The following is a 23,868-nucleotide window of genomic DNA, read 5'->3' as shown; positions in this document are numbered from 1 at the left end:
TATTAACATGTGTAGCTGACTGTGCATGTACTCTACTAGTGACTTGTATGAAGTTTACTTTCAAGCCAAAATCCTTTATTGTGTCAGTGAATTTGGACACATCATTGCTTTCAACTGGGATATTAATATGTAGTCAGCTTCTATTACAATCTTTTTCCTTTATTGCAAATTTCCAGTGAACACTGAAATTTGAGCAGAAAAGCTTCAATTGTAGATTTTTATGGAGTTTTTCAAGTACTCTGTAAATAGAAACTATTATGACATTTAGGCCCCTTAACCTAATACAGCAAATCTGAAATAATGCTCTTCATTCAAATAATTAAAATCATTTCTCTTTCATTTTTTGTATTGGAATGAGTAAGAATAATTTGTAATTCGTCAACTTTGTGACTTTTCTTTGAAAAGTCGCCACTTAGACCATTTATATTCCTGTACATTATCTATGAATTTTCTTTGTGTTTTGAAGAAAACTCTTTCTTAGGTAGCGTTTAGGCCTTCTGTTGTTGTTACCAAACAGTGTTTATTATCCTCATCGTTTCTTATAAATTTTCCCTGTTATTTAGAATTTTTACAAATGTCAGCGAACATTTTACTAAGAATTTCGGATCTCAATCTATTAACACAAAACCGTCTTGAACCAAGCATTTATTGCCGAATAACTTATTCAGATTTATACACTCAGCTCCTAGGTGATTACAGTTTTTGTTTACATTGTGGATTATTCTATGTACATATCGATCAGTGATGGATATCCTGTACTACTCCATACAATTCAAAATGTTTTGTAGAGATCACTGGCAGATCGAATTAAATATTTATTTCACTAACAATTTCTTCTTAAGCATTGCTTGTAAGAGGATTTGTACCTACATGGATGAACTCCTCTTTGTGATTCTTTCAGTTTGCCTCTGCTGAAAAATCCAAAGAACTATGTTTGGTGAAGTGTTTCTTCAGCTGCTGGATCATGATTCTGTGGTGAACGTCCTTTATGAAATTCGGCATTACCACATTTTTGAGCAAGTTCGGACAATGAGATCAATGAAACTGGTCAGAGGATGATCAAATTAGCTACCTCAAATAACCTGAGAGGAAGTTTGACTTACTTCGAACACAAGGGAATACATAAGGGAACATGATGCTCACTGGATGGAATAACTACCAACAAGATCGATCACATCTTGGTGGACCAGCACTGTAGTCAAAGAGTCATGGACACCACATCGTTGTGTGTAGATTCAAAACGATGGTCACTTTTATGAATAAGAAGAAGAAAGAGACACCAAACCCTGCTCTGAATGCCAGGAAACTGCATGAAAGTAAAATTGAAGAAAAATATGCTATATAAATAAAAAATCGTTCTGAGGCTGTAGAAAACCGAGAAGGAAGTGAGAACGTGGAGGAAAAGTGGAAAGAAATAAAGATCACAGAACTAAGTATAGCATAGGATATTCTGGGAAGGAAGAAGAGAATGTAGAAGAGAAAATAGTTCCACAAGACTCGCAAGTAGGCTATCGAAAGTAGAAGGAAGAGGAGGGAGGGGTGGCTGGCTGACAGGGAGAATGAACTGAAATGGCAGCATTTTCTCAATATCGGAAGGGAGATGAAAAGAATACTGAAAACAGAGAAGAGAATATATCCAACCATTTTACTATAACAAGCGAGGCAGAGAGCCACAACATCAATTCCAAATTGTTTTAGTAATGCATCAAAAATCGAAAACGTAGATATCAGAGCTCATCCTTTTTCTTTAGAGATAAGAACAGCAATTTGACAAATGACAAGGAAAGGTTCAAATGACTCTGAGCACTATGGGACTTAATATCGGAGCTCATCAGTCCCCTAGAACTTAGAACTAGTTAAACCTAACTATCCTAAGGACATCACACACATCCATGCCCGAGGGAGGATTCGAACCTGCGACCGTAGCAGTCGCGCGGCTCTGGACTGAAGCGGCTAGAACCGCTCGGCTACCGCGGCCGGCGACAAGGATACACTTGTAGAAAATTGGAGAGAATACCTCTCAGATTTCTCGCCCCAACGCAGATGAGAGGTTACCTGCAGATACTATTGAGAAAAAGCAAGATGAAGAAGAAAGGAAAGTGACCGAAGAAAATGTGATGATTGCAATGGAAAACTCAGAAACAACAAGGTCCTAGGCGAGGACAAAATAACAGGAGAATTAATCAAAGATGGAGGTGAGAGCTAGTACTTAGAGATATATAAATTTATCCATTTGATGTGGAAGAGTTAGAGACTGCCATAATAATGAAAACTGACCATAATGCGCCCAATATACAACAAGGGAAGCAGAATGGAATGTGGTAACTACAGAGGCATCAGCTTACTGACTGTAACCTACAAGATATTGTCTATCATTGTCCTCAGGGAATTACAACCATTCATACAAGAATACCAGGCTGGTTTTTGACCAAACCGATCGTCAACAGATCATTTTTTCACCTTAAAACAATTGTTTGAAAAACACTGGGTATATGATAAAGATATCGACAGCCTGTTCGTCGATTTTTAGCGTGCATACGACAGCATTCACAAGAATAGCGTACATAATGCATTGCATGGCTTCAGAATCCCTGAGAAACTAGTGAGAATGGTGGAAACTTGAATGGATGGATCACAAGCAGCAGTGCATTTCCGAGAAGTCATGTCAGAAACTTTCGAGATTGAGACTGGTCTCACACAAGAGGGTGCTCTTTCAAATGTTCAAATGGTTCAAATGTCTCTGAGCACTATGGGACTTAACATATGAGGTCAGTCCTTTCACATGTTATGTTTAATGCCATCTTAGAGAAAGTAACAAGGGATTGTAGGCAACAGGAATATGTTGGAATGAAGATGGATTGTAATTTCAATTGTCTCATAAATGCAGATGATATAGTACGGCTAAGTGAATCAAACCATGAGTTGAAAGAAATGAGCAGTTACATGTAGAATGTTGGGCTAATGGTGAATCAAGACAAAACGGAGCTCATGCAGTTACGAAGGAGACAGGAGCAGCAGGAATTTCTTGACATAGATGGCATGAGTTCAAGAGAGTTCACCAGTTCAGATACTTGGTTCTTGGTTTACCAGCAACAACAGCATAAAATGGGCACTATAGGCCGAATAGCGGTGGGAATGAAATGCATGCATATGTTCCCTCAGCAAGACGCTCAGCTCAAAATTGTATCAGCATATACTAAGATGAGAATAACACAGTGATACGCCCAACAGTCATTTACAGTTCATAAAACTGGAACATGACTAAACGAGAAAAGGAAAAACTATTAACATTTGAAAGAAGTGTAATGAGCAAGATACGGGGACTAATCTTAGATAAAGGAGTAACGAGAAGGATGAAGGATAAGGTAAGCTATCTTTTGATGCAACAACCAACATTAATACAAAAGACAAAGAGCAGAAGGAGTCAGTGGGCAGGCCATGTAGCGTGTATGCCAGAAGAAAAGCGGCGCTGGATGGACGAACTGACGAAGGATCTGGCAGCCCTGGGGACTGAAGACACCTAGAGGAACCGAGCACAAAAGCAGAAAGGAGTGGAGGCAGTTTGCGAAATCAGCGTGTTGCCTGCAGAGACTGTGACTGCTGGAACTGTACCCTATGTATGTACACTTGTCCACTTATGTATATTTTCAGTTTTCAACCGTTGGTGCAGCAGATTTGTTGTTTGGAAAGTTCGAACGAATAGTTGTATCAGTCCTCCCGTTTTTTATGTTATTTTCGTCTATCACGTCAGCTATCTTGCAAAAACGTTTTTTCTTGCGTTTCAGGTCATTTTTTTCTTGCTACTGCGCCGATAATTCTTCTTTTAACAGGTCATAGTCGCTACATAGCAGTTTAATAATTTCTTCCTGTGAACTCACGGTGGAAGCCAGTTTCGTGGTTTGCTCCTTCAGTCTAGGCAGGTATAGTGAATACGATCGTGAATACATTTCAGCGTACTTTTCATGTAACCAGAAGTTGAGCTTCACTACAGAACTCCTGTTGCAACCCGTTTTGACACTTTTCAAACGATCCACTGTTAAACTTTTGCATTTCTTCGAGTGTTGTGTCATTGTACTTTTCAGTATGCACCATCTTGTACTGTTTGATACCACCGACACCAAACAGCACTTTACGAAACAACTTACAGCACAAATTGACATTCAACACAGTAGCTGACCCGAGCGACCTTAAACGGGACATGCCTTTAATGTTGCATCCTACAGCCACTGCGCTGAGATTCAGCTTAGTTTGTGTGGACTTTAAATCATTCTATTATGAAAAAGTTAGTGAACTCCAGTTTTCAAATTCTGTAAAAATTTTCCTTTACTATTCCCTTTCTTATAGCTCTCTTCTGGGGTTTAAAAGTAGTGACAGGGATCAGGGCTATAGCACTGTGTGTGACCTTGTAAAAAAATAGCATCTTCAACGAACGATACAAATGTTGGCTTGGTTCCTACTTTCACGCAGTGTGATCGACCACAATTGAACATCTCTGTCAGGAGGGTCAATATGGAGTTAGATCAGCTGCTTCAGGTGGCTATTATGTGAGGCATAGGTTTGGTTCCTTTTGACCTATTGATAGGTGATACTTCACAAGACATGGCCTGCATGTCAATGGGAAAGGTATGCGTCAGTTGTGATTAAGCATTAAATGAAATTACGATTAATGAGTAGCTCAGACAGGCATGTACTAGATGTGTTAAAATACCACAAGATTCTCATACAAATATAGTGAAAAATAATATTAGTATATTGCATCTGAATGTCAGGGGATTAAATAGCAAAGTAAATGAGCTTCTTGTTTGTTGAGAAGATTTAGAAACTGAGGCTGGAACAGATGTACCATGCCTGTCTGAACATCATATAGTCACAAATATGGAAAAGGTAAATGAAGGTGGCTATAAGCTTTCAACACATGTAAGTAGAGACACTATGGAGAGAGGAGGAGTTGCCATATATATTAAAATTTATCATAGTGTGAAGAATTTAGGAACTAAACAATTTTGTGTAGAGCAACATATAAAAGCATGTCCCTGTGAGCTTAAACTAAGTATTGGTACTGTAGTTGTGTATAGGTCCCCATTGGGAAATTTTCAGCTATTTCTGGAAAACTCGGATTCTTTGTTGTACTGTCAGTCAGAGGGAAGAAAATTATTGCTTGTGAGGATTTCAATGTAGATTTTCTGGAAGAGTCTGATAGAAAGCATGATTTCGATATATTTCTTGATTCTTTCAATCTGACATCAGTTATTGTTTTTCCTTCTCAGATAGTAGAAGAAAGCAGCACACTGACAGACCAAAACAAATTTAATCAAATAAAAACTTTTCCTGTTAAGAATGGTTTTCCTGCCAGCCAGGATGGCCGAGCGGTTCTAGGCACTACAGTCTGGAACCGCGCGACTGCTACGGTTGCAGGTTCGAATCGTGCCTCGGGCATGGATATGTGTGATGGCTGTAGGTTAGTTAGGTTTAAGTAGTTCTAAGTTTTAGGGGACTGATGACCTCAGAAGTTAAGTCCCATAGCGCTCAGAGCCATTTGAACCATTTCTGAATGGTCTTCCTGATCATGATGCACAACCAATTACACTATGTGACATAGCTCCATTCAGTAATGCAATACAGTCCTCCAAAACAGTGCATTCCATTTAATGAGTTAATGATTGTAAATTTTAGGGAAAGCTTGCAACAGTTTAGTGGGATGAGGTGTACAGGCAACTTGATGCTAAATTAAAATTTAACCTATTCCATGATACCTTTGTGAGTATACTTGTAAAGTTTCCCTAAGAAAACAGTGAAACATAGTTGTAAGACACTATTCGATAAAGCCACAGCTTACTAAAGGGATAAAAATATCTTGTAAGCAGAAAAGAGAAATGTATCTGATAGCTAGAAAGAGTAATGCTATAGAAACAGGGAAACATCATAAAATCTACTGCACTGCATTAAGAAAAGTTATTATAATGTCCAGAAGCATGTGCATCATGTCAGAGTAGCACCTATGGTAATAAAATTAAAACAATTTGAAATATTGTTAAAAAGGGAAACAGGGCAACCAAGAGCACAGGAAGACTGTATTTATATTAAAGTCAATGAAAAGTTTGTTAATAAAAAGTCAAAAGCAGAAAATATTTTTAATAATCATTTTTAAATGTTGTTAAGAAAATGGAATCCAGCAGCTCATTATAAAATACAAGTCTATATAAGGAAGAGGCAATATCTATGCAATTTGATAAAACTGAAATTCAGTTCAACTCTCCTGTTAAAATTAGGAAAATGATATATTCACTCAAAAGCAACAGCTAACATGGAATTGATAGCATTTCCAATGGAGTACTAGAAGCTTGCTCCCAACAGATATGTAGTAGCTTACTGAAACAGGGCGTTTTCCAAGATAGTTTGAAATATGCTACTATTACACCATTGCATAAAAATGCAAACAACTACTGCCCAATCTCTCTTCTGACACCTTTCTCCAAAAGTCTTGGAAAAGTTATGTATTCAAGAGTAGTTTCACATATCTGTAAAAATGAAGTACTAACAAACGTCAGTTTGATTTCTAGAAAGGCTCTTCAAGAGAAAATGCTGTAGATGCTTTCACTGATCAAATATTAAATGCTTCGAATAACCGAGCATCACCCATTGGGATTTCTTTGTCATCTCTCAAGCGCTTTTGACTGTGTGAATCATGAAATTCTGCTAGATAAGCTTAAGTATTGTGGTATGAGTGGGACAGTGCACACATGGCTTAATTTATATTTAACTGGATGGACGCAGAAGGTTGAAATTAGCTGTATGGATAGTCTGCTCTCTGACTGGGAAGGTATCAAGATCGGTGTACCACAGGGCTCAGTCTTAGGTCCTTTATTGTTCTTAATATACATTAATGAAGATGCAAAGCTAGTCCTTTTTGCTGATGACGATCACATCCAATGAACAAGAAGCAGCTGAGGAAATTGTAAATAATGGCTTTCAGTTACTAAGTGGTTGTCTGCAAATGGACTCTCACAAAAGTTTGACAAAATGCACTATACACTATTTATAAATATAAACTTTGAACAGAAGTCTGTTCCCAATTCAGAATATTCAAAATTTGTGGGTATGTGCATTGATGAGAAATTGAATTTTAAGGCACACATTGATGATTTGCTGAATTGTTTAGATTCAGCTACATATGCTATTAGGGTTATAGCAAATTTTGGTGATAAACATATCAGGAAATTAGCCTATTATGCCTATTACATTCACTGCTTTCATATGGCATAATATCTGTGGTAATTCATCATTAAGGGAAACAGTATTCAGTACACAAAAACGTGTAATCGGAATAATAGCTGGTGCACACTCCAGATCACTTTGCAGACATTTATTTCAGGGACTCAGGATGTTCACAGTACCTTCACAATACATATATTCTTTTGAAATTTGTTATTAATAACACATCCCAATTAAGAAGTAATAGCAAAGTGCATAGCTATAACACTAGAAGAAATCATGATTTTAACACTTATGCATTAAATCTGACTTTGGCACAGAAAGGGGTTAATTATGCTGCAACAAAAGTCTTTGTTCATTTACCAAATAGCATTAAAAGTCTGACAGATAGGCAACCAGCATTTATTAACAAATTACTGAAAGACAACTCCTTCTACTCAATAGAAGAATTTTTAGATATGAATATAGCGTTTGTCAGTTAACGGGCAGCACTATGGTTGTTGGTTCATACATATAAATGTTCCTCACCCTTCACTGCCCCAACGTGACACAAATGTCAGAGGTATTCACAAATAAGCTTCGCTTCCAACCACACACATCACCTATGTCATGCATTGTCCAGGGCATCCGGCAACAGGACAATCCCATGGCCAATTGGAGTGCGTGGCGCCCACTTTCCGTACTTTAAAAATTGTTTGTTGTCGACCAACACCACATTAGTAATTTTGGTTCCTACTGGCATCAGCTATGCTGGGTTAAAATTTCATGACACAATTTTTCTCCACTTCATATCTAAAAATTCCTCTATTGAGTAGAAGGAGTTGCCATCAGAAATTCTTTTAATTTGTATTTCAATGCTGGTTGCCTGTCTGGCAGACTATTTGATAAATGAGCAAATAGACAGAGTGAGTCACTAACTACTGCCACTTAGAATAACTCCGAAAGTATGATAGTAGCTGAAAAGTTTGTGGGACAAACGTTGCGTGGGACAATGGGGGTTATAATATGATGTTGGTTTTTTGTTGCTAGGTGGAGTCATGTCTGAGATATGAAGGCCAACTTTGGTATTTTAAATGGGATGCTATAGTTCGGTACTTATTTTCTGATAGTGGCTATCGAGACGAATCCAATGATGTGTAGCAGTAAGATCTTTCAACGTCAACGAAGGCCAAAAAGCTGGCATGAATGTTAATTTACAGAAGGTGTTCGAGGTGATGACCATTGGTATCATTGCAGTGCTGCAATCTTCTTATCATGGATTGAGTGGTATTTCTTATCACTTCGGTACTGATTCAAGCACATGCTCTGACAATTCTCTCTCGTATACCATTCAGATAGTAAATACTGGCCCAATACGGGGTATCCATCTTATATGCCATTGACATGTGAACACCATTCGACAGTTTTGCAATACAACACTAACATATTGGATTAGATTAGATTCAGTTTTTGTTCCATAGACCCAAAAAATGAGATGATTCTCGTGGGTGTGGAACATGTCAGAAAGTATGGCATAAAAACAAAACATTTGAGTATAATACTTACTATCCTGATCCTTTGTCAGGAGATAGTCGAAAATAAGTTAATACCATGCAGTAAACTGGGACAGCTAATATTTACAGAATTAACACACTGTCAGAATGAAACACTGTTATGTATTATTAATAAATTTATCATACGCAAAATATCTAATCTTGACTTCTGTGACCAAGTGTTGTCAAAACTGAAATATTACAGATATTTTTACTTAAGCTGCATAACGGTCTCTGTTAAGATGTTTATCTATGGAACAGAAGGAATTGCCTATCAAAAAGTCTTTCAAACTCTGTTTAAACCATACTTTATCTAAAACCCAGTTTATAATGATTGCTGGCAATTTATTAAAAATGTGTGTGTCCGAATAATGGACCACTTTTTGGACCAAGGTAAGTGATTTTAGGCCTTTATGTAGATTCTTCTTATTCCTAGTATTGATACTGTGTACTGAGCTATTGGTTGGAAATAGAGATGTATTACTTGCAACAAATTTCATTAAGGAATAAATATACTGAGAAGCAGTGGTTAGAATACGAAGTTCCTTGAGCAGATTTCTACATGATGTTCTCGGATTTACACGACAAATGATTCTTATCACACGCTTTTGCTCGGTTTGATGAGTTCCCCAGAATATGATCCCATACGACAAAATAGAATGAAAGTAAGCAAAGTATGCATGTTTTTTTATATTTATATCTCCTACATCTGACATCATTCTCATGGCAAATATAGACTTGTTTAGGCGCTTAAGCATTTCTGTGGTAAGCCCTTCCCAACTGAATTTATTATCGAGTTGTAATCTCAGAAATTTAACACAGTCAACCTCTTCGATCTGAATGTCCTCATACGTTATACTCATGATGGAAGGAAATCTCTTACAGGTTCTGAACTGCATATAGTGTCTTCTCAAAGTTTAATGACAAAGAATTAGCTTTAAACCACTTATCAATGTCAGTGAAAACCTGATTACTACTTTTTCTAAATTTGTATTTGATTTGCTATTTATTGCAACGTTTGTATCATCTGCAAACCAAACAAACTTAGCATCTGGCAATGTAACAGATGAGAGGTCACTAATATACACAAGAAAAAGCAATGGACCCAGAATGGAACCGTGAGGAGCACCACATGTAATTAATTCCCATTTAGATGAAGACTGACTGCTTAATGCACAGGTATTTCGCAGCAGGTACAGTAAGACTAGTATCGTCGAATCAAGCGAGTGTGAATGATGTATTCCTTCGAAGAACAAGTCAATACGCTTCTCATTTACAGAGAATGCCAATGAAATTCAGTGAGAGCTAGTGACTTATACGCTGAAAGATATCCTTAATGCACTCACCCAACACGTCGTACATTTAAATATGTGTAGGATAAATAAAGAACAACTGGATCTTTAACACATCGGAAACATATCCGGCAAAGAAAAGTTACTAACAAGGAAACGCAAAATGGTACTCATGCCACTGTAGTTCGAGATCCTTATGTTAGTTGTTAGTTCGCGTCAAATCGGTGGGGAATCTGTAATGGGCCAGAGTAGTGTTGTTCGTGTTCTGCATCACCATAAATATCATCCTTACCATATCAGTCTCCACCAAGAATTAACTGGTACGGATTGTATGCATGAATTCTGCTGATGGGCTCAGCTTCAGATTCAGAGGGCTGACACATTTTTTAATTTGATTTTATTTACTGACGAGGCCACATTCACGAATTTTGGAAATGTTAATTTGTATAACAGGCATTATTTGGCAACTGAAAATCCATGTTGGTTGCAGTAAGCTGCACACCATAAACCGTGGTCGGTGAATGTGTGGTGTGGGATTCTGGAGGATGTAATGTAAAGGTTTGTTGTGACATGTTTGTTACCCTGCAGTAGAGGTCCTACACCAGTCTAATGAGTATAAATTAATAATACGCACGCAAAAGCCTTTATATATTGCAGTACTTCTGAAGCTTTCTCAACGTGTCAGGACACTTACTTAATTTTGCGTTCAGTATTTTCCATTACTTATTAATTGCCGGAAGCTTATAATCTCTGTTTTTCTTATATCATTCACTGTCAAACAGAAATCGCAAACTGTTTTGCAACCCTAGTGATGACAGTACAATGAACTGTAAAACTACATATCAAACCGAAAGTTTTTTATGAACGTCACGATGTGATTCGACAGTTCAACATGAACATCTCTATTGATGGATTCCTCGGAATTCAGGAATCGCAACGAGTAATCGTCGATATCATATCGAATGAGTTTCGAGGCTGTGTAGTGTTTTACGTCGATTTGTATTTATACAGGTCACAAATGTTTTGCGTTTGTAAAATTTATTTATATTTGTTTTAATACCTCGTAGTTCATCTTTATGCTTTTAAAAAGACGTATAGTTTTTGCCTGATTAGTGTTATCTCAAGTAACAAAGTTTAGGCTGCTTCCTAAAGTCTGTAAACAAACGACATGTCCGCTATATGATCATGCACCTGTCAAACTAGCGTAAATATGACCCTCAAGTGCTTTAACGATAATGCATCGACGGGAAATAACGGGCGAAGAATACCGACTACAGTACCTGCATTCAGGGAGAATGGCATCTTGCGAGTTTTCAGATACCGGATATGATTCATTTGCTGGTATTGAAATACAGTGACTAGCCTAATTATGCTGGCGATGTTGCAAGGTGAGATCGTTTACGTTTATAATTTTGAGAATATGTATCTTAATTCAGCAGTCTTCACGTATTTTACCTGTTCCAGGATGTTACCTATTGATATCTGGCCGACATGGGTGATGTCGATAGGCGTGGTTGTTCCACTAGTCGCTGCCCTAGCAGTGTGTATTTGTGGATGCAGGAAGACCGTTCCCAAGTAAGATAACAACATTTGGTAGAACAGTGGCACTTCAATAGTTTTGTCATGAAGTGTGACCGATTTAGGAATAAAGCCTTTGACTATATTAACGAATCTTTGGAAAATGGTCATAATTAATATTTTTTTACATGTAAAACTTTTTCCTTTCTTTTTAACTTTGAAAAATATATACAGTAGGCTAGTACAGCAAATAGCCCAGCATTGCTTATCATTTGCCGTAATGTAAACAAATATTGGCAGGTAATACATACATAGTGAAAGTGCCTACTGCTTAACTTGCACTAAAGTGATAGGAAACAGGATACTGACATATTAAAAATAAAAAATGGTTTGGTAGTTTACTTTAAAGTAATATAAGGTGACTCCAGTTTAGTATCGTAGTGTAGTAGTTAAACTTTAAGCAATCGATTTAAATGCCTTGTTACTTGACAAGAATAATTTGTCACTATCCTTAAATTACCTCATGACACCAGCAATATAAATACATGAAACAGTAAAAAAAGAGAACATGTAATTCTGGTACATGGATTACAGTATATGTGCTATTGATGTAGTACGAAGTAGGTGTAGTAAAAACTGGTTAGTGTGTATAGTTCCAGCCCCCCCCCCCTCCCCTATGATAAATGCAAGATCTAGATGTGAGTTGGCACTACGTAACTCTTGTGCCAAAAATCACTTTCATTGTGGAGTCGAAATGTTTTCATGTTATGTGTGAAGAAAGGAAAAATAAGTCTGTGATTAAGTGAGCATGTATTAATATACAAAGCAAAAAAATTATTCATTTATTTGTCCTTCGAGCATGTGGCATTGCAATGTAGGACTTGTCAGTTTCATTACAGAAGTAACATATACACAGGTTAGGCAAGGATATGGCAGGAAATTGGTTATGGCATATTCAATGGGATTATCCCAGCAATCGCCTTAGAAGCATGAGGATACCATAGAGAACCCAAGTGAGGATGGCTGGACAGGAGTTCGAACTCCATTCCTCCCAAATGAAAATCCACCGCATTAACATCGTGCCATCTCACATGTTATGTGATTTGAGAAGAAAACTTTCAACAGAACCACACACATCTAGGCTACAAACAATTTATGTTATGCATTAGAAGTATAAACAATATCATTATTAGAATATTAAGCAGAACTCAATGACAGTTGGGATGTGAATTGGGTGAAGGCAATAGGACAAGAGGTGGGTGTGGGGGCAGTAGGTTACTTTAGGTTGAGGCAAGGATGATTTTGATAGCAGAGAAGTGTGGTAAGAGTAGCTCCAATCTGCTAATTTCAGAGAAGCTGGTGGTGAAGGTGAGAATCGAAATGACTCGGCAGCCATTGAAGTCGAGCATGTTATGTGCAGCTCTGTGTTGTGCCGTATGGTGTTCCACTTTCTTCTTGGCAACAGTTTGATGGTGGCCATTCATCCTGTGGACAGCTGACTGATAGTCATAGCACATGTAGAAAGCTGTGCAGTGATTGCAGCAGAGCTGGTATATCACATGGCTGCTTTCACATGTGGTCTGGTCTCTGATGGGATAGGATAAGCCAGTGACAGGACTCGAATAATAGAAGTGCTGGGTGGGTCGATTTGACAGATCTTTCACGTGGGTCTTCCACAGAGATAAGATTGCTGTGGCAATAGGCTGGCTTTGAGAGTGGTTAGGGATGGACTAGGATGTTGTGGAGGTTTGATGGGTGATGGAACACCTCTTTAGAAGGGGTGGGAAGGACCTTGCGTAGGGTGTCCATCATTTCGAGAAGCAAAGCCGTGACATAGGCTACCATTCAGTTGTTTCAGTCTGGGGTGGAATTAGGTGATGAAGGGGGCTCTTTTTTGTAGCTGGTTCTTTGGGGTGGTGGGAGGATTAGGGATATGTGGAGAAATGACATGGGAAATATGTTTGCAGACTAGGTCTAGAGGATAGTGCCTGTCTGTGAAGGCCTTTGTGAGACCTTCAGCATACTGGAGAAAGGAGTTCTTGTCTCTGCAGATGTGCCATCCCTGTGTGGCGAGGCTGTACGGGAAGGATTATTTGGTTTGGAAGGGATGGAAGCTGTAGGAAATGAGGGTACTTTTGGTGGTTGATGGGTTTAATGTGGACAGAGATGGCAGATGGAAGGAATGCGTTGAGGTTGTAAAGGAATGAGGATACGATGTCTTGGCCCTGAGTCCAGATCTTGCATATATCATCAGTGAACCTGAACTAGACCAGAGATTTAGGGTTTTGGAAGGTTTCCTCTAGATGTTCCATAAAATGGGTTGACGTAGGAGTATGCCAGGTGGATGCCCATGACTGTGCCATGAATTTTTTGATATGCTCCCTTCAAAGGAGAAATCATAGTGCATTAGGATAAAGTTAGTGTGGTGTGTGGGGAATGAGGTGGTGAGTTTGGAGTCTGAAGGATGATGGAACAGGTAGTGTTCAGTAGTTGCAAGACTTCAGGCATGAGGAATGCCGGTGTATAGGGAAGTGGCATCAGCATTGATGAGTGGGATAGTAGGTGGTGAAGGGGTAGGAAATGGTGGAGAGTCAGTGAAGGAAGTGATTGGTGTCTTTGATGTAGGAGGCTAGCTTTTGGACAATTGGTTGGAGGTGTTGGTCATTGAGGGCCAAAATTCTTTCAGTGGGAGCACAATAACCAACTAAAATGGGTTGTTCAGGATTGTTGGTTTGTGGATTTTGGGGAACCTGTATAATGTGGGTGTGCAGGGTGTCATAAGGGTGAGGAGGGAAGTGGTTTCAGAGAGAGAGGTTCTGGGAAGGGCTTGAGGCTTCAGGCAGGGATTGGAGATTATGTTGGAGTTCTGGGATGGAATCAGTCTGGCAGAGTTTATAGTTAGAGAAGTCAGATAATTGCCAAAGGTCTTCTGCCAGGTAGTCACAGAAATTCATAATGACAGTTGTGGAACTGTTGTCTGTAGGTAGAACGATTAGGTGAGGATATGTTTAGAGGCTGTGGATGGCTGTCCATTCCTTTGCTGAAAGGTGACGTTCTTAGGACGGTACCTGGGGAAGGATGGTGAGGCCAAGTTTGAGGTAAGAAATACCTGGAAGGTAACAGATGGGTGGTTGGGTGGGTGCGGAGGGTTCGGTGGTGGGTGGAATTGTGCTTGGGTGGTGCTATGAACTGGAAGAGGTGGGGTTTAACATTGTGATTAGGTTGCCTTTGGTTATAGGGATTTGTGGCAAATAGGTATTGTCATTGCAGGAATTGGGAGGAGGAGAATAGGTCTTGGACAAGTGCAAGTGGGTTGAAACTAGTATAGAACTGTAGGTGAGGCCTGTGGATAGGACTGAAACTTCTGTGGGGCTGAGGATTTTGGTGGAAAGGTTACATCAGTGTTCTGAAATTATTTCGGCTCTTGATTTAATGGCATGTCAGTAGGGAGTTTTGGGGACTATGGCAAGTTGAAAAGGTCAACTAGGCAGGGTCTGGGTGCTATGATGTGCTGAGGAGGAGTAACACTATGGGTAGAATATATGTTGTTGGACAGTGGTGCCCCAAGGCAGCAGGTTGCATACCTTATGGAGGTGGTGTCTGTAATAGTCTTCCAGGTGCTGGAAAGCAACAGATTGAATTTCAGAGATATGATGTATGTAGTAGGATTGCACAGTAGCAGTATCTTGCATAGGTGGCTCTGCCCATGCCATGGAGGTGTGCTTTTGTAGCCCCAGGTTTGTGAGGGACAAGGACTGGAGGAATCTGACAAAGTGCTATGCCTCTCCCTTCCCCACCCCACCCTGGACTGCTGCTTTCATTTAGTGTTATAGTGGCATTCTGGCTGCAGATGCCAGTGATAGAGGGCATGCGTGCATCAGGTGTGCCTACTTGTGTGACTATGTGTAACAATCATCTCGTTGTGCCTGTCTGCAACTCAACATGCCGATCTTTACAGTGAGTAGCTGTCCACCCTTTCCATAATATTGTTGATACTCCAACCTGGACTTCCTATCATTTGCTTATTCCTTCTGTTGATAGTGGTTAGATTTTTAATTTTTATTTTTATTTTTTACTTACATCTTGTGACTTATACATAACTCTACATGCAGTCTCTCTCTTCACATCACGTTGTGTAAGTGATTGATGAATGAGTTGAACCTTTGAGCTATGACTTAATGATACTGTAGTGTAATAAATAATTTAGGAGTAAAGGAGACAGCTCATTAAATAACAGAAGTGTTCAGTTGTAGACATGCACATGCAGTAGAGAATGAAAACTTTGCTAGTTTTTCTAAGAAACCCTGTGATGAGCTAGAGTACACAGTATTGCAGTTCGACTAGTGGACTGGGGTGGCGGTTGTCAGATGGAATGGGTAGAGGGAGGAAGAGGCAGGAAGAAGAGAAGGGATTGGGGATGAGTAGCTAATGGCTTCAAGGGAGGCAGTAACTGTGCAAGATTGGACTTCTGGAGGTAGGGATGGCAAGTGCAAGGGATAGGCATGTGACGCACCGTTGCCATATCTGCTGACGTGCATCAGGTGCAGAAGATGACATGGAAGTGAGAATTTGGAGGGGATAACAGGACAGAGGAAAGGCATCCATTGAGCAGTGGATGTGGGGTCAGTGAGTTAGTAGAAATTGAAGCTGGGAGGATTGTGGGAGCAAAGGACGTGTTACAAACATAACTTCCATCTAAATAGTTCAGAAAAGGTGGCACTGGAGGGAAGAATCCAGACGACATGGGTTGTGAAGCAGCTGTTAAATCCAAACATGTTGTATTCAGCAGTGTATTGTGGCACTGGATGGTCAACTCTGGTCTAGGCCACTGTTTGGTGGTGTCCACTTATTATGGTGGACAGGAGGTTGGTGCTCATGTTCACAAAAATGCTGTGCATCATTGCAGCAGAGCCAGCATATGACATGGCGGTTTTCACAGGTGACCCTGCCTCTAATGGGATAGGCTAAGCCTATGAAAGGACTGGAGTGCCATGTGCTGGTTTAGTGGATCGGGCAAGTCTTGCACCTTGGATCTTCTACAGGGATACGACCCCTGTGGCAAGGGATACGAGAGGTGTGTGATAAGGATGAAACAGGATTTTGTGTAGGTAGGGTGGTTGATGCAGTGTCACTTTTGGAGGGGTTGGGAGGTTCTTGGGAAGAATGTCCGTCATTTCAGGGCAGGAGATAGATTATCAAACCCCTGGCAAAACATGTGATTTATTTGATCTAATGCCGGGTGATATTGGGTGAAGAGAGGGCTGCACCTTTGCAGCTGATTCTTCGGGATGATGGGGGAAGGTTAGGGGAGTGTGAGGAAATCTGTTAGTGCGTTAGGTTTGGAGGATAGTATTTGTTTGAGAAGACCTTGTGAGACCTTCAGCATACTGGCCAATGGAATTCTCGCCACAGCTCATACACTGTTCATGGGTGGCAAGGTTGTATGGGAGGAATTACTTTGGTTTGGAAGATGTGACAGCTGTCAAAATGCAGGAAGTGTTGGTGGTTTTTGGGCTTAAAATGGACAGAGCTGGAGATAGAGCCGTCAGGAGGTGGTCAGTGGTCAGGAAGGTGGTTGTTGGGTTGAAGATGACCAAGTTTGAAGGAGATGGGAGAGAAAACATTGAGATTGTGGTGGAATGGGGATAAGATGTCTTGACCCTGGGTGCAAATATCAATGAATTTGAACTTGACAGGCTGGCGTAGGAGGGTGCCACGCAGATACATGTGGTAAAGGACTGATGCAAATGAAATTAAGCACATCACAAACTTTCTCAGCTCATGTCATGATCACTGCTGATTGCTCTACTCTTGTGAAGAAAACCTGATTGCAAAATTCTGCAACATTTAAAAAAATATAGCAGCTGTATGTTGGTGACACCATATCAGTAATTCATAACAACACATTGTTACTAGAAGTTAACAATTAATAGTTTTCGTCTATTTTAAATGAACATTTTTACTGAATGTTCCCTGATGGATTAAAAGTGTTTGCTGGACTGGAACATAAACTTGGACTCTCAAGGGTTTGGTACTGCTTTCAGCTATTGGGGAGGTTCATAACAGTGCATACTCCATTGCAAAAACAGGAAGACCTGTTGTGTAGATGGTAGATAAGGCATTCTCTGCAGTATTTCAAATAATAGTAGTCCAAGCAGATGCACAGGAGAGTTGCTGTGGAGCTTAAAAAGTAGTATGGAGGTGCAGACAGAACAGGAGCTTGGGTTCATTTGGAATCATGCCATGAGAGGAAAATTGTGTCACTTGTCATGCTAAGTTAGATAGTGGATTCTAAGGCATATGCAGGAGCAGATCTACTGCAGATTCAGATCACAATTTAGTAACGAGAAAGGGTAGGCTGAAGCTTAAGAAATCATCTGGAAGAGTCAGTGAGGGAAAAAGTGGGATACTGAATTACTAAGGAATAATTATGTCCATTTGAAGTTCTCAAAGACTATAGATATATTGTGATAATTAATACCATAGTATGTGGCTCAGTTGAAGAGAAATTGACATCTTTAAAAAGAACAACAAGAGAAGCTGGAAAGACAAGTATAGGTGTAAAGCAGGTAAGTTTGAAGAAACCTCAAGTTGGACTAACCAAAGAAATACTTCAATTGATCGATGAAAGGAGGTGGTACAAAAATACCCAGTAAAGAACAGGAAGACAGCAATATAAGTCACTTAGGAATGAAATGAATATGATTTGCAGGGAAGTTAAGCAAAGTGGTTGCAGGAAAAATGTGAAGAAATGAACGAAAAAAGAGTTGTTGAAATGACAAACTCGGCATATGGAGAAGGTAAAACCACCTTCAGTGAAATTGAAAGCAAACGTATCAACATTAGGAGTGCTGTATGAATTGTACTGTTTAACACAGAGAAAAGACCAGATAGGTGTAAAGAGTACACTGAAGGCCTCTATGAGGAGAAGGAACTACCTGATAACATGATAGAAGAAGAAATAGTAATATGAAAGACATAAGGGTTTCAATATTAAGAGTCAGAGTTGAACAGAGCTTTATAAGGCTTTCAATCAAATAAGGTGGAAGGCCTAACTGACATTCCTTTGGAATTTTGAGATCAGTATTGCAATTCTGAAGCTACTGAGGATAAAATACAGGAAACAGTAGATTATCTACAACTTGTACATAAACCGGACTGTAGTTCTAAAAGTTGGTGTACTTGAAAGGGAAGTGGCAATGGAGAAGGGAGTGAGAAGGTTATAGTATAAGCCTCTGGCTATTATTTATGTACAGTGGGCAAGCACCAAAGGAAATTGAGGAGAAATGTGGTAACATAACCATGCACAGTGCTGGACATTAAAATTCCAACAGCATGAAGATGGCACACAACAAATCACAAATTTAGCATGAAATATACTACATGCTCCATTTAGTGCAGCCATGCAAAATTGGTACGAGTAATGCCATCCATATTCTGTATACAAAGAAACTTTACACACCTGATCTCTCATTCAAAAATTCTAGTTGAATGTTGTTGATTTGTGAAAAGATAGTGTGAATATCTTTAATTACTTATTTCTTATTTAGACTGACCAGATTAGGGCCTTACGGCTCTCTCTGAATTCTGACGAGGAACAACACACATGCAAAAATATTACATAAAAATCACAATTATTATAATTTGCATTATTAATAAAAATGATTGTTGGCAATGATGATGATGATAATAATAATAATAATAATAATTCCCATGGAGGCCCGGGAAAAGAATAGGCCTCCGGTATGTTCTGCCAGTCGTAAAAGGCGACAAAAAGAACAAACCACTAATAGGGCTAACCCCCTTTTAGTGTGATTAGTTGGTTCAGGACAGAACTAAAGAAGCCTCGGACAAGCGCCGTCATGGTGGGGACGACGCTTGAACCCTATGCCCGCCCACAATGGTAACGACACTGCTAGCCAACTGGAAAATGATTCAAATCCAAATAGAGGTGTTTTGCAGGATATGCTTCCTGCAACCACCCTAGAAGGAAAACAAAGACAGGATGAGATGGTCAGATGAAGTTAATCCACACCTCATGTTCTGTTTATTACCAAGCAACAAACCTAGGAACCAACACAACTGGATACAGATCACAAGTATACACAACATTTATTACCAGATACCCAGAATTAAAATTTTTAACAGAACAACGACTAGCTGATCAGATCCGTGTAATAATCAAAAATAACAGGATACCACAGTCAGAATTAGAAAACATCAAACAACAAGTACAACAAATACTGGAACAAAATAATGTGCAATCAGAAGAAGAAGAAAATACAGTAATGGACTCAAACATCCCAGAGCAAACAAACAAAGAACAACACGCATCAATTAAACAGTCAGAGGAAAATGAAATCTTAAGACAGCCACCAGAACAAGCACAAATAGAACACGAAGTGACACACATGTTAGATATAGAAGAAAAATTTCAGCTGACATATATAGAATACAAAGACACAAATACAGACGTTAGACCATTCTTGCATAGACTGCCAAATAACCCACAAGTCGAAACAACAATGACAACTATCAACACAATCATACACAACAAAATAAATGAAAACACAACTATGGAAGAGTTACAACTACTGGTTTATATAGGAGCACTCACTACACTAAATATACACACTAGGCAGAGATCAGAACCAACCAACACACAGAAGAAACTTACAAAACCAGCATGGCAACACAGGCTACAGATCAAAATAGAAAGACTGAGAAAAGACAACGGACAGCTAACACAATTTATAAGAAATGAAATGTCAGAAAAAAAACGAAAAAGGTTAGGTAAAATCTCACAACAAGAAGTGATAGAGCAATTAGATGAAAAGAAGCAGAAATTACAAGCATTGGCCAAATGACTTAGAAGATACAAAAAAAGTGAAAATAGAAGGAAACAAAACCAAACATTCAACACAAACCAAAAGAAATTTTACCAGACAATAGATAACACGCACATTAAAATAGACAATCCATCAAACATAGAAGACATGGAACACTTCTGGAGCAACATATGGTCAAACCCGGTACAACATAACAGGCATGCACAGTGGATACAAGCAGAAACAGATACGTACAAGATGATACCATAAATGCCTGAAGTGATAATTTTGCAAGATGAAGTCACCCAAGCAATTAATTCTACTCACAATTGGAAAGCCCCTGGAAAAAATAAAATAGCAAATTTCTGGCTAAAGAAATTCACCTCAACACATTCACATCTAACTAAATTATTTAACAGTTACATTGCAGACCCATACACATTCCCTGATACACTTACACATGGAATAACTTATCTGAAACCTAAAGATCAAGCAGACACAGCAAACCCAGCTAAATATCGCCCCATAACATGCCTACCAACAATATACAAAATATTAACCTCAGTCATTACACAGAAATTAATGACACATACAACACAGAACAAAATTATAAATGAAGAACAAAAAGGCTGTTGCAAAGGAGCACGAGGATGTAAAGAGCAACTGATAATAGATGCAGAGGTGACATATCAAGCTAAAACTAAACAAAGGTCGCTACACTATGCATACATTGATTACCAAAAAGCTTTTGATAGTGTACCCCACTCATGGTTACTACAAATACTGGAAATATACAAAGTAGATCCTAAATTAATACAGTTCTTAAACATAGTAATGAAAAATTGGAAAACCACACTTAATATCCTAACAAATTCAAATAATATCACATCACAGCCAATACAGATTAAGCATGGAATATATCAAGGAGACTCATTAAGTCCTTTCTTGTTCTGCCTTGCTCTGAACCCACTATCCAACATGCTAAATAATACAAATTATGGATACAATATTACTGGAACATACCCATACAAAATCACACATGTGCTATACATGGATGATCTAAAACTACTGGCAGCAACAAATCAACAACTCAACCATTTACTAAAGATAACAGAAGTATTCAGCAATGATATAAATATGGCTTTTGGAACAGACAAATGTAAGAAAAATAGCATAGTCAAGGGAAAACACACTAAACAAGAAGATTACATATCGGATAACCACAGCGACTGCATAGAAGTGATGGAAAAAACAGATGCCTATAAATATCTAGGATACAGACAAAAAATAGGAATAGATAATACAAATATACATCTACATCCATACTCCGCAAGCCACCTGACTGTGTGTGGCGGAGGGTACCTTCAGTACCTCTATCGGTTCTCCCTCCTATTCCAGTCTCGTATTGTTCGTGGAAAGAAGGATTGTCGGTATGCCTCTGTGTGGGCTCTAATCTCTCTGATTTTATCCTCATGGTCTCTTCGCGAGATATACGTAGGAGGGAGCAATATACTGCTTGACTCTTCGGTGAGGGTATGTTCTCGAAACTTTGACAAATGCCCGTACCGAGCTACTGAGCGTCTCTCCTGCAGAGTCTTTCACTGGAGTTTATCTATCATCTCCGTAACGCTTTCGCGATTACTAAATGATCCTGTAACGAAGTGCACTGCTCTCTGTTGGATCTTCTCTATTACTTGTATCAACCCTATCTGATACGGATCCCACACTGCTGAGCAGTATTCAAGCAGTGGGCGAACAAGCGTACTGTACCCTACTTCCTTTGTTTTCGGATTGCATTTCCTTAGGATTCTTCCAATGAATCTCAGTCTGGCATCTGCTTTACCGACAATCAACATTATATGATCATTCCATTTTAAATCACTCCTAATGCGTACTCCCAGATAATTTATGGTATTAACTGCTTCCAGTTGCTGACCTGCTATTTTGTAGCTAAATGATAAAGGATCTATCTTTCTGTGTATTCGCAGCACATTACACTTGTCTACATTGAGATTCAATTGCCATTCCCTGCACCATGTGTCATTTCGCTGCAGATCCTCCTGCATTTCAGTAAAATTTCCCATTGTTACAACCTCTCGATACACCACAGCATCATCTGCAAAAAGTCTCGGTGAACTTCCGATGTCATCCACCAGGTCATTTATGTATATTGTGAATAGCAACGGTCCTATGACACTCCCCTGCCGCACACCTGAAATCACTCTTACTTCGGAAGACTTCTCTCCATTGAGAATAACATGCTGCGTCCTGTTATCTAGGAACTCCTCAATCCAATCACACAATTGGTCTGATAGTCCATATGCTCTTACTTTGTTCATTAAACGACAGTGGGGAACTGTATCGAACGCCTTGCGGAAGTCAAGAAACACGGCATCTACCTGTGAACCCGTGTCTATGGCCCTCTGAGTCTCGTGGACGAATAGTGCGAGCTGGGTTTCACATGACCGTCTTTTTTGAAACCCATGCTGATTCCTACAGAGTAGATTTCTAGTCTCCAGAAAAGTCATTATACTCGAACATAATACGTGTTCCAAAATTCTACAACTGATCGACGTTAGAGATATAGGTCTATAGTTCTGCACATCAGTTCGACGTCCCTTTTGAAAACGGGGATGACCTGTGCCCTTTTCCAATCCTTTGGAACGCTACGCTCTTCTAGATACCTACGGTACACCGCTGCAAGAAGGGGGGCAAGTTCCTTCGCGTACTCTGTGTAAAATTGAACTGGTATCCCATCAGGTCCAGAGGCCTTTCCTCTTTTGAGCGATTTTAATTGTTTCTCTATCCCTCTGTCGCCTATTTCGATATCTACCATTTTGTCATCTGTGCGACAATCTAGAGAAGGAACTACAGTGCAATCATCCTCTGTGAAACAACTTTGGAAAAAGACATTTAGTATTTCGGCCTTTAGTCTGTCATCCTCTGTTTCAGTACCATTTTGGTCACAGAGTGTCTGGACATTTTGTTTTGATCCACCTACCACTTTGACATAAGACCAAAATTTTTTTGGATTTTCTGCCAAGTCAGTACATAGAACTTTACTTTCGAATTCATTGAACACCTCTCGCATAGCCCTCCTCACACTACATTTCGCTTCGCGTAATTTTTGTTTGTCTGCAAGGCTTTGGCTATGTTTATGTTTGCTGTGAAGTTTCCTTTGCTTCCGCAGCAGTTTTCTAACTCGGTTGTTGTACCACGGTGGCTCTTTTCCATCTCTTACGATCTTGCTTGGCACATACTCATCTAACGCATAATGTATGATGGTTTTGAACTTTGTCCACTGATCCTCAACACTATCTGTACTTGAGACAAAACTTTTGTGTTGAGCCAACAGGTGCTCTGAAATCTGCTTTTTGTCACTTTTTCTAAACAGAAAAATCTTCCTACCCTTTTTAATATTCCTATTTACGGCTGAAATCATCGATGCCGTAACCGCTTTATGATCGCTGATTCCCTGTTCTGCGT

General features: G+C 39.3%; 1 protein-coding gene across 4 annotated transcripts in view; it reads left to right on the top strand.

Annotated features, from left to right (window-relative positions):
• The first annotated feature begins 11,008 nt into the window (after positions 1-11,008).
• LOC124617518 overlaps positions 11,009-23,868 on the top strand; it is a 112,099-nt gene continuing 99,239 nt past the window's right edge. For all 4 annotated transcript variants that reach the window (XM_047145274.1, XM_047145272.1, XM_047145269.1 and 1 more), the window contains exons 1-2: positions 11,009-11,424; positions 11,501-11,611. In XM_047145274.1, coding sequence (XP_047001230.1) covers positions 11,502-11,611 — 110 coding nt within the window. In that variant the 5' untranslated portion in view covers positions 11,009-11,424; position 11,501. The remainder of the gene's footprint in view (positions 11,425-11,500; positions 11,612-23,868) is intronic.

This window comes from Schistocerca americana, chromosome 1 (assembly GCF_021461395.2).
Source record: "Schistocerca americana isolate TAMUIC-IGC-003095 chromosome 1, iqSchAmer2.1, whole genome shotgun sequence".
NCBI lineage: Eukaryota > Metazoa > Arthropoda > Insecta > Orthoptera > Acrididae > Schistocerca > Schistocerca americana.
Note: the sequence above shows the minus strand (reverse complement) of the source record. Positions and strands in the feature narration are given on the sequence as shown.